Source organism: Dermochelys coriacea, chromosome 1 (assembly GCF_009764565.3).
Source record: "Dermochelys coriacea isolate rDerCor1 chromosome 1, rDerCor1.pri.v4, whole genome shotgun sequence".
Classification (NCBI taxonomy): Eukaryota; Metazoa; Chordata; order Testudines; family Dermochelyidae; genus Dermochelys; species Dermochelys coriacea.
The window spans coordinates 141,410,436-141,422,985 of NC_050068.2; the positions used below are offsets into that span (position 1 = coordinate 141,410,436).

General features: G+C 38.8%; 1 protein-coding gene across 7 annotated transcripts in view; it reads right to left on the minus strand.

The window, feature by feature from the left end:
- Positions 1-1,192: 1,192 nt before the first annotated feature.
- LOC122458000 (translation initiation factor IF-2-like) overlaps positions 1,193-12,550 on the minus strand; it is a 34,813-nt gene continuing 23,455 nt past the window's right edge. For 6 of the 7 annotated variants that reach the window (XR_006277815.1, XR_006277816.1, XM_043504803.1 and 3 more), the window contains one exon: positions 9,685-11,161. Coding sequence is in view for 4 of the 7 variants with exons in the window: in XM_043504803.1 (XP_043360738.1) it covers positions 11,045-11,161 (117 nt within the window). In the remaining 3 variants the exon portion in view is untranslated. Of the gene's footprint in view, positions 5,627-9,684; positions 11,162-12,550 lie in introns of those variants that run through there. The other variant, XR_006277814.1, reaches the window with a different exon arrangement.

Below are 12,550 nucleotides of genomic sequence, written 5' to 3' on the forward strand. Positions count from 1 at the left end.
TTCTCTAAATTGGTTGACCATTCTCTAGTGGAACGAATCTGACATGGGATATATAGTCATGGAGAGAGAGCTGAGCTTCGTTAGCTTGAGCCAATTGTGGGAAGGGCTTTGAACACTAGGACATTGAACTGTACTCGAGGACTGGGTGATGTGCTGACTGCAACCTTTGTGGCTAAGCGGACAGGCTGCTCCTTTTTATACCAGTCAGAGATTTTTCAGGGGGTGTGACTTCATTCCCACATACAAATTGTAGAAATCCAGCCTAGAGCCCATGAATGAACAGATCGCCATGGATTGTGTGTGATAGGATGGGGCACAATCTTCTGGCCAGTAGCATATGGAGAGGGCATCTGTAATATATTCCTGTGTTACACTCGAGATCATAGATAAGCACCTAAAAGACTTAGGCTCTGAATGCCATTTTCAAAGGTGACTTAGGTGCATACAGCCTAAATATCATTGGCAGTCAGTGGCATTTAAGGCATTTCTACACTGCAGTGAAAATCCCGTGGCTCCTAGTCTCAGAGCCTGGGTCAATTAACTCAGGCTTGCAGGACTTGGACTGTGGAGCTAAAAATTGCAGAGTAGACCTTCCAGCCAGTTCTGGAGCCTGAGCTCTGAGCCCAGACCAGAACATCTACATCACAGTTTTTAACCTTGCAGCTCAAGCCCTACTAGCCTGAGTCAGCTGGCCCCGACTCTGAGACTCCGTGCCTGCAGTGTAGACTTATCCTAAGGCTCCTAAGTCAAGTGCTTTTGACGATTTTACCCTGTATTGTCACTGACGTGTAGAGTTCTATAGTCTGTATTCTGTAATCTAGTGTAAAACCAGAGCTATAAAACCTACATGTCCTAAAGATTGGTGCTTTTTTTCAAACATTATAGTCACAAATAAATACAGTACATGTTTCAGGATTGATTACCTTCAGAAAGGAGTGATGTGTCAATGCAGCCATGTTAGCCATTAGTTTATGTAATAAGGGTTATGTTAATTCTATCCCAACCATGCAACAGTGTCTGCACCATCAAAAATAAGTGTTCCCCAGCATATATATTAGATTTTTGTGTCTATTTGTACTCACAATCTTATTTAACCCATTAGTTATTCCCTAGTTACTTCCCATCACTCCCTAGTTAATGAAGTCAAGTTTTAGTGCTGAGTTTGTGACATAATATATAATTACATGCAACACACACACAGTGAATTCAGAAAACAAATGGCCAGGACATTTCTTTATTGTAAAAATATTCTTTTCATCATTAATATTTAAGTGTGTCAAATTTTATTAAATGTATCAGGTATTAGAAAAATGTTCTCATTTAACTTTATCATGAAAGTTCCCATTCTAGATCAAAAACATATTTAGAAGTCCAAATAAAACATAGGAAATATACATCACAGTTGAATTCACTGTGCATATGATTAACTACCATCAAATGTGGCCTGTATTCTGCAGTTGGTTATAATAATCCCTTGTAGACTTAATAAAAAGTAATGCATCCGATGAAGTGAGCTGTAGCTCACGAAAGCTTATGCTCTAATAAATTTGTTAGTCTCTAAGGTGCCACCGGTACTCCTTTTCTTTTTAATAAAAAGTCTGTATCTGCCGTAAGAGATGTTGAAATGGCACTTTAGCGTTCTATTGGTACAGCTTTGAGTTATCAGAGGCAGGATGGTCCAGGGGGAACTAACCTAGGACTTGGGAGACCTGGCTTCAATTCACTGCCATAGACTTCCTGGGTGACGTTTGGCAAGTCCCTTAGCCTCACTGTGCCTCATTCCTCATCTGTAGAAAGAGGAATAACAGCTCTTCCCCTACCTCACAGGGATTTTGTGAGGATCAATGCATTTAATATTTTGAGGCACACTCAGGTATTGAAGTAATAGGGGTCACATAAGTACTTGGGTAGATAAATCAGTATATTTTTGCATTTCCACTATCAGTCTACCCTAAAGACTGATACTGCAATAGTAGTGGTGGGGAAATGTCTTTTGGAAACAATCCAGGGGCATGGGTGTCCCAGTTGCTTAGGCAGTATTCTAAATGAAATTGAAGACTTAGAATGTGCGATAGTCTCCAGGTCAGATTAGAGGCATACTGTTAGGGACCCTTAAACTAGTGGTCTCATCTCTGCTGTATCTGTTTTGGAATATAGAGGGCTTTAGTCTCCAGGGCTCTCAATCCAATAATATTCACAAGTGTGTGTGCATGCTCTCTCTCTCTCTCTCTCTCTCTCTCTCTCTCCATATATTACAAAGTAAGAATATGGTATTTCTTGTCTGTGAAATGTGTTTTAAGAGACATCAATTTGAAATCTAATCAGTTTTTTTAAAGAGCTAAAATCTTAATTTAAAAATAGTATTTTAATTTTTAATGAGCGTTTTCTTTATCTGTAACAATTGGTGGAAATCACCACCTTCTGCCCACAAAACAATTAATTCAACTTCATGATTTGCACAAGGCTCTTTTTGGAGATAAGAGCTTTCAAACAAAGGAACTTTGAAATTCTCTCTCCAACTCCTGCAGTACTCCAGATGTTTGACCTTGTTGTATCTCACAAAAGAAACTGTGCCTCAACTGCTGCTGATAAAAAATAGCTATTCTCCTGCCCTAGAGCAGTCAACTATTTCTACCAAGAACTTCAATAATTAACCAGTTGAACTAGGCATTTGAATAATAGGTTTTGATTTCTGCGCATTAGTAACCTATATTTCAGGCATTAGAACACAGTGTTCTTAAATCTACCATTAAACATGGTATTTTTGTGTCAAGACTGAGGTAACTATACCAGCTATCAGAAAATCATAGGACAGCCATAAATTAAGCTGATGAAAAATGTCCAAACTGAAAACATAGCCAAAATATGCATGAATATTAGGAATGCTATCGATCTGTGAACACAGTGGGCCCGATTCTGCCACCCTTATTCACTACAGGCTTGATCCTGCACCATTAAAGACAATGAGTGTTATGCCAATGAGTATGGAATCAAGCCTTTATTAGTTCCTTAACCCACAAGTAGTCCAGCTGAACTCATTAAGACTGCTCTTGGAGTGAAGTAACAGCAGAAGTAAAAGTGGCAGAACTGGGCCTGCAGTGTAGATCTGAACCTGTGTGTGTGTGTGTCATCCTTTTCAAGTTGACAACGTACCTCTCAAAGTTAAATGTTTTTACAATTTATTGTGTGTTTCAAGAGGTTGACAGCGAATACTTGACCTGAAAAAGTAAAGATATGTGGGGAGCGGGGAAGCAAGTTTTTCTTTTCTTTTGATTATAATAATTTTATCAAGACCTTGCCATTCCTCTGATTACCTCTTGTGACACATCCCCACCTCCCGAAGTCATGAGCAACAGTTTGAAAACAGAAAAGGAGGACTTGTGGCACCTTAGAGACTAACAAATTTATTTGAGCATAAGCTTTCATGAGCTACAGCTCACTTCATTGGATGTATTCAGTGGGAAAAAAAAACAAAAAAACCCCCCACTTATCTAGTGCTTAGGACAGCAGGAAACCTGCCTTTAATTCCTGGTATGATCTTGGGCACCTAATCTACCATGTGCTATCTGTAAAATGGGAATAATACTTTCCTACTTCCAAGGGATGTTGTGAGGATAAAATCCATTAGTGATTTGAGGTGCTCAGAGCACCTCAATAAATAGCTATTTTATAACTGATAAATGGCAGGAGTGAAAAGCATAACATAAATATTAAATTGAACAGTTTGTGACTGACAATTAAAATATAATAATTTTAAGTTTTAGATTGCCTTATTCCTTCCTTCTGTACATGCCACATGTGAATAAATACATAGTTTGGCTTACCATAGGGCTATTTCAGCGTTGGATTCTAACTGATTGCCTTACTCAAAAGGTACACTTATCTGATGATGGGTTCACATTGATTGCATTTCTATAAGGAGTATTGTCTTTAGTTATAAAGATTGTTGAGTGAATCTGAACCATTCTTGTATTGAAAATATTTTAGTCTAATGACACCAAAACAGAAGATCACTTTTTTGTGCCATAATGTTCATTGAAACATCAAGGAATGGTATAATAAATGGAGTCTATGCCAATGAGTTGGCATGGTGATGGCTGACGCTATTAACCTATACATGTTTTTAATCAGTTTCATTCACAAGTTAAATTTTTATTACTAATACAATGTTTAAAAATGCTCATGAATAAATTGGTCTTCAGTTAGCTGCAGAATGCAAATCTCTCTGTAAATCAGTCTCACGAATGCAATCCATAAAAAGCAAGGAAATAAGCAGGTAAGTCATTGAACATCCCAATTACTTCCCTTAAAACTAAGTCTTATCTTAACTGTCAGTTAACAAAGCTTTTTGGGAGGAATTTTCCAATTTTTGGGATGGAGAGGAGATAGTAAATGGTGGCTGCATGGATGGAGAGGTCAGAGAAGTCAGGAGCATCCGTGACCAAATGCACCCCAGCCATTTGCACCCTACACGCTATTGTAATAATCGTTGTATAACATGTGCCTTGTGAGGTATCATTTGAAAACGAATAACTCACTGGTCAATAATACCATGATGAAATGTGTATAGCAACATTATATGTAAAATTATAAGCTGAAATTAGGTCTGAAATATGTTTACCAGACCAGTTTGGGTAAGCCAGTTTCTCAAAGAGAAAGGACAAGCTGACATCTCTACCCAGGTGTCGTCAGCGTTGATGGGCAGTCTCCTGTCAAGAGGTCATTCATGGACAAGGAAGGGGGGCAGAAACAAACAGTTCTGCATCTTAGCAAACTACAGCATGGAACTTCTTTCACCACTAGACTCCTTGTCTCTCTCCTCACAGTGAGAAGGAACTTTATCTAGGGGTAACCTTCCAGAAAATGCATTTCAAGGGTTGACTGAACTGTGAAAGTGAAGGGCAAAGGCACCCCAACTTATCTCTTCCTGTCCATCTCTCTCTCTTTCCATCAAGACAATAGAAACAGCCTTTGGACTTTGGAACAAAATCTTGGTGTGAGAATTTGGTCAGCAGTGTTAATGGGAACATGTGGTAGGGGATTTCACCTTGAACAAAGTCTAGTTTAAGTTTCAGTACTAGGAAGCGTTTTATCTTTATTTCTCCTGTAATCATTTCTGACTATAATGCCTTATACTTGTTCTCACTAAAAATATCTCCTATAGTTAAATAAGCTTGTTTTATTCTTTAATCAAAACTAATCCCGTGTTCTGTTTAAACTGAATTGTGTGGGTAACTCCAATTAAAGTAGCAAACTCTTGGACATTAAGCCCCATAAAGGACAACAAACCTAAAATATCTGAATGTCCAGGAGAGGGCTGGACAGTGCAGAACACAAGTTTTGGGGGGAAATTTAGGACTGGGAGTGCGTTGGGTCACCTTGCAAGTGGTAACAAGACTGGTGGAAACAAACATGAGACTCGAGTGTGCTGCCAGGCTGCAGCTACACAGAAACACAGGGTATGGCCTGCATGCTGTTTGTGAGGGGCTCAGGTTGGGAGCTACATCAGCAAAGCATTGTTGCACAGCAGGGATGACTCAGCACCTCACTGGTCAGGACTGTACCCCAGAATGTCATAGCATCAAAGACGGAGGTCTTGAGTTGGAGAAGATGGTAAATGAAGGTCCTGTGGAGGAAGAGAGGAAAGATGAACTACAATGTGTGGAGCTCAGGGAAGTGGGAAGGAAGAGGGATGACAAGGGCTAGATGCTGCAGAAGGGAGATAAATAAGAACCATACTGCTAGTAAACATATACTAAGTGAGTTATAATTGACCCCTACTTTCCTCTCATTTTTGCGAGTCTTTGGTTTTTTCTCAGTTCTATGAGGTAAACATAGCATTTTTGTATTTATAGCAACATTGTACAATCTGCTTTTAACGTGCCATGTTACTTCTGCAACCTCCAACGTAGGCTATTGGAAAGGACCAGTTTTACAGTAACCTTTCACCGTTCCCTCCACAAAATTCCACCTCTGTTTGGATGGAACATAGGCGTTCCAGCTCATTTCTCTCATGACTGAAATGCTGAGTGATACCATCTTTGTATATCCTGCAGGAGCAGGCCAGAGCACAAACCAAATAGATATGTTTTTAGATTCTTCTTGTCACATTTTAAAAGTCAGTTTAAGCCTACAATGTTAGTTTTGTGAAACAGAGGTTTTGCATAATTAAATATCAATGGGAATTTCCCCGTGATGTTTATAAAATGTCCATTGCAACAGATTTTGGTTTGTAGTCAAACATTTCCTGCAGTGCTTGTAAACAAACACTCCACCCTTGTGTTCCTGCATGAGAGTCAAAAGGAAAGGGATGATGGGCCTGATCCAAAGCCCACTGAAGTTGATGGAAGTCTTTCTTTCATTGATTTAATTGTGCTTTCGATCAGGTCATATAAGAGCTGGTAAAATAGTATAGAAAGTGATTTGTGAATAAATGTGGAGATTTCACTTTAAGGTTACTTTTGAGAGGCTCGTGAGCATTCTGATGACAGGAAACATTTCTGAGGACATTTGTGACTCTTGTACATGTCATGAAATTTTAGCCTGATGATTTTTCTGGAAATTTATTTGCTAATCACCCTTCATATGTTTAAACAGATTGGCAATCAGAGAACAGAAGAAAATACCATATGACTCAGGTGACTCAGTGCATACAAATACCAGCAAGCAGAAGTGAAAGTCAAAGACGATAGTTTTCAAATAACCTACAAATTAACATTTATTGCCACAAACTATTCAGTGGATACTTTGGAAACCAGAATATGCAGATTATTAAAGTATCAGAAATCTGATGCAGCTCATGAATGATTCATAAACTAAAAAGGGCTCAAATTACAACTAATATCCGATGAAGTGAGCTGTAGCTCACGAAAGCTTATGCTCAAATAAATTTGTTAGTCTCTAAGGTGCCACAAGTACTCCTTTTCTATTTGTGAATACAGACTAACACGGCTGCTACTCTGAAACTAATATTAGTTGCAACAGATAATCTGATTAGCTTTACTGCCCACAAGCAATTAAATGAAACTGTCAATAAATAAATTAACATTTTATACATTCTTTGTTTAACAATCTATATAAGAACATATAGAAAGTTTTTTTTAAGTATGGTTTTAACCTAACATTTTTCCTTGAATTACAAAAACACACCATCATAAACAAACCACATTCTCACTGGCAAATTCCCTTAGCTTCAGAATTGCCACCAGTCTTCTGGATGCTTAATCATTTTATTGTTAAGAAAATTGAGAATGAGGGGGGAGAAGTCCGTCCAGAAAAATTATATTCATATGGTCTCACTACATGAAGTAAAGACCCAAGTGTAGGAATCCTGTCAGAATGACATTTTTAGAGATCCAGAATTACAAGAGAGTAATGTTGTCTTCTAACATTCCCTTTACTGCTCTCTTGGCTCACACCTTCTGAGGGTGGTTTTATGCAGCTTGTTGCTATGAAATTACAAATTGTTCCTGTAAATAATGTTTCTATACATCTGATACATACTGGCCTGGCATAAAAGCTCTGCACAAGATTGTAAGCAGGGAGGCAAAGTTTTAAGATATTTGCTAGTCCAGTCCCTTGTGCAAGTTAGGCTACTCCTGGCTGTCCACCACTCAAGGGAAGTTCGGGCCTTTTCCTGTGGGAATGCTCTGCGCTAGGTGTTAGGAATATCGATGGCAAAGCTACTACGGTGGCTTTGTGCCACCCAAAGTTTCCACAGAGAAGGGAGACTCTTCAGGGGTCTGAATCCACTGGCTATTTTGTGCTACTGGAAAGAAGCAACCATAGCAGCGTTGAGATGCTAGACACTAGTATTTTTGCATCATTTAGACGCTGTTAGAAGTAGGAGCCACAACTAATTAATTTGTTCGCTTTTATTATGACTCCCACTTTAACATTTATTATTATTTTTGAGTGCTGTGAAAGTTTTGTTTGAGGCATCAAGAAGAATCTAGTCTGGACCTAGAAGTCTGTGAAATTTTTTACTGCAACTTGATGCTTCTGCCTGTCACTCACGTAGACCCAAGCAGAAACACTGGGTTAGATCCTCAGCTGGTGTAAATCAGCATAGCTCCCCTGGCTATGATACAGCCACACTGCTTTATATCAGCTGAAAGTCTGGCCCCCCAGTAAAAATTCTGCATTTCTGCAACAAACATCATTGGGGTTTATGTTGTTGGTTTGTTTGAAGGGGCAGGAGGTAGGGATGCATTTGGAAACCATTTGCCTTTCCCCATCCTTCCACAAGGGCTGCATGCAATTTCCTTTGGCCCCAGTCAGTGCCATTCCTGTAGTTGTCTAGAATGTGCCACTTGAAAGCAATAGGAAGCACTTCCTCAATACACAGACACTGTTGAAAGCTTTGCTTTTGCAATCCTCCCTTCCCTTATCAGCTGTGGGAGCTCGTGGCCTGAATTTGTTTTCTCCACATGTTAACACTTTATGATTCCTCGTCCCGAGCAGCACCGGCATGGTTGATCTACAGTACTTTCGTTATGTCCTGTGTTCAGATTAACCAGACAGAAGGCTACATGTGCAGGATTCCTAGCCCCAGAGGCTTAACATTCTTTCTTAGGGCCAAAATCCCTTATTTACAGGAGTAGTCTTTATGCTCACATTGCCAAAGTATCTCCTTTAAAATATGTAAATAGATAATAATTCTAAATTTTGGAGAAAATTGATTTATTTGCCCTTTGAAGCTAAGAATAAACAAAACAAAAATATGGTGAAGTCAGTAGGGCTATGTGAATAGATTACTAGTGAAAGGTGGCTGTTAAAGACAGCCTATGCAGACTACTTATTATGCATGCAATTGAACATATGATTATAACTATGCTCAGACTTTCACAGATGATGCTCAATGTGCTTAAAAATACAGCGTAAAATCCAGTTACCACTTTTTGTATTTCACTTATGTGAGAGAGAGAGCTTGGAGCCTGATACAAGACCTGGGGCCTGAACCACAGTCACCAAAGTCAGGGCTTGTCATAAAACAGACACTTGCTTACAAGGTCACTGTCCGGTACACGAACTTGGCAAAAACACAGGCACTCCTAAGAAGTACTAGGTATTCACATAAACACATTCCAGAAAGCTAGTGCAGGTACAGCCCAACACAGAGTTATGGCATAAACACAATTGTGGGAGATGGCACAGGAACATACTGACCCCGAGCAAGACCAGGACAGGACAGGAGGGAGGACAGGACAGGACAATGGATAGAGATGTTTTGTTAGAACCAACAGGTAGAAGGGCTAGGGTTGGTAACTATGTCGGGAGTGTTATATGTAACTTGTTTGTAACAATATTTAAAAGACAGGTTTCAGAGTAGCAGCCGTGTTAGTCTGTATTCGCAAAAAGAAAAGGAGTACTTGTGGCACCTTAGAGACTAACAAATTTATTAGAGCATAAGCTTTCGTGAGCTACAGCTCACTTCATCGGATGCAGAGGAGGGGCACCTTTGTTCAGCTGAGGGGCCAACAGCTGGTACTATTGTCATGGCCATACATATGTTCGTGTACCTGAAGACAAGGAGCCAGGGAGCTAGTACCATGTTTTGTCAACAATAAACCTGGCCAAATGCCACCACCACTGAACCAATGGTCTTTCTGGGTAGTCCAATGGAGGTCTGCCAAGCCAGCTATCTGTGTAGAACTGGGACAGCACACAGAACAAACACACCCATGCCAACTGACAACAACTTTATATCTTCATCATTCAAAAATTAAACTTTTACATATTCAGGAAAATTGTAGAGGTTAGACACACAGAATTAGTGTTGCTAACAGTTAAACACCTGTCGTGTGAATAGCATTGTGCTTATGTGTAAACTGTGTCTTAATTACTTTACTTTTGTTAGTGCATCCAGTATGAACAATAGATGAGGTGTGTATCTTTATTTTTAGTTTATCAGTACATACGTTAGCTTGTTTAGATGGCATCACAAAATCTATATATTTCAGGCAACATTAAAAAGGATTCACATGTTTACATATTTTTAAGGAAGACCGTTTTCTAAAATAATTGAAGAACGTAATTGTTGGTACAGTTTATTGTAAATGATGAGGAAATAAAAATAAATTTAAAGTCGGCAGGACTTCTAATACTTGTAATATTTGTCCAGATAAATCAACAAGCGAAGACTGAATGTTTTATTGCAGGGCAGAGAAAGACTGTTTACTCTCTGAATCCCCCCCATTACAGGAGAACCTCAGAGTTACAAACACCTCGGAAATGGAGGTTGTTCATAATTCTGAAATGTTTGTAACTCTGAACAAAACATTGTGGTTGTTCTTTTCTAAGTTTACTACTGAACACTGACTTAATACAGCTTTGAAACTTTACTACGAAGAAGAAAAATGCTGCTTTCCCTTTATTTTTTAGTAGTTTACGTTTAACATAGTATTTGCTTTTTTTGTTTGTTTTTTGTCTCTGCTGCTGCTTGATTGATTATTTCCAGTTCCAAATGAGGTGTGTGGTTGACTGGTCAGTTCATAACTCTGGTATTCATAACTCTGAGGTTCTATTGTAACAGGGATTTAGGGATGATTTAGAGCATATGCATACAGCATAATAAAAGGAAGGGTCACAGGATGGTTGTGTCCCAGAATAAAAAATCTAGGAAAAAAGTAGTTTTGAATATATGAAATCATGCTAGTGCATAATCGTGCTGCACAAAATCTGTAACATTACATTGATTGGGTCCAGGTATATGGCACTATTTGGCACAATCAAGGTTGTTCAATACATAATTTGCCATACCTTCCTCTGCCCTCACCCCATTTTTCACCCCCCAAATCTGTAATTCTCCATACATGTGGTTTAAAAAAATACATATTGCTCTTTCAATTTGCAAGCAAAAACAGCAAAAGTTGAAGGACAATGGTCCAGTACTTAAGTTTATTACTGTAGGGTTGCTTTTATGTATGCCTATGACATAGGAAAATGTGTGGAGAAATCTGACTTCTGTTTTAATCTCTCCATTGTTTATTCTGCACAGTGAATTCTTAAAAATAAGGATAAGAAAAAACACAGACTGACACTTTCAGGTGTCTATTCTAATCCATGTCACTTGGTGCTTCATGGATTCAGTGAGCTGTTCCACTCTTGGTCTTTTGGCACACTGTGCATCACAACAGTGAGGTCTGTGATACAGATGGGCCTGCAACAAGCAAAACAGAATATAAAGTAATTAAACATTCTGCACTTACAGCCTTAGAGTTCTGTCCATAGGCATGCCCCTGCATGCCTTGCTGAGTCATAAGGTGTATCCTGGCCTTCTCTCAATGGGTCAATTGTATAGCTGATGTCCCATGATAGGCCGTCAAGCAGGCTAGGCAGTGCTGATGCCAAATTGACTAGGGGTCTCACCCAGAGGCACAGCACAAGTTTGGAACTACAGACATAACATACATATAAATTACAATACAAAGGTGATACAAACACATAAACGAGATTATCACACCTGGCAAATTATAACATTTTTGCAGATACCTTATACAGCATATCTGGCATAACTCATTGCAATTTTATAATATTAGTATTCATACTATCCTAAAGTGTCCCCCAGATTCCATACAGTGTCACACATGCAGATATCTGAAAAGCAGATAGCAGTTCAGAGTGACTTATCCAAAACCCAGCTATCCAACACTGTTTTGTTTTTTGTTGCAGTTGTCCAAGCTAGAGTAATCTTCCTTACTCAAAAGAAAAATGTTTCCATCATTAATTTCATGCTAGAGAAACCCCACATAGCATGCAGTTGTTCTAATAAATCTATGCAGTTGCGCTAATAAATAAATATTTGTTTATAAAGTGCACTGTAACTGAAAACCCTTGTTAGCTTAACACTATATAATGCAGAATTTTTTTTTTCCTTTTAAAGTTTGCTAATTCTGCATGGCAACATTGAGAGTATATTTCATGGATATTTTCCTTCCAATGAGAAAATAAGTTCATGGGTTGCCCTCATTACCAAAATGAAACCAAAGGTTACAAATATCCGTACATGGAAAATCCACTTGGGAGTTAATTGTGTATACAAATCTTAACTTTTCTATTATATTTCATATGGCAGTTTTTTGTAATCTAAAGTAAATGGTAGATATTAGAAAGAAATTACCTTTAGCTGTCTGTAATCTTTTTTCACCATACTTTGCTGGGATACTAAGCAGTTTTAGAACTCTAAGAAGCACTGGCAAAGCATGCTATCAGATGAAACATATGTAGTAGAAGTCAAGATGAGGTTAGTCGGTTAGTTTATGGTCTAAGCACTGCTGTAGTCGTTTGTTCTTTGCTTCTTGATAAACAGTGTGTGGGGATCAGAAGCACAGTTTGTGACTGGTTGGGGAGTTTAACCTCAGTTTTACCCACCAGTCTTAGAAGTATCTGCTCTCTCTTTTGCAGCCTACCCTGACCTGGGCATTTCCAGTGAGGGCTGCTCTAGGCACACAGGTTCACTGCATATTCCTCAGTATTTTGAGCCTACTTGTTTAATGTCTAATTGTCTTGCTTCCCATACCTCCACTGAACTGCTGTTAATGCACAATTC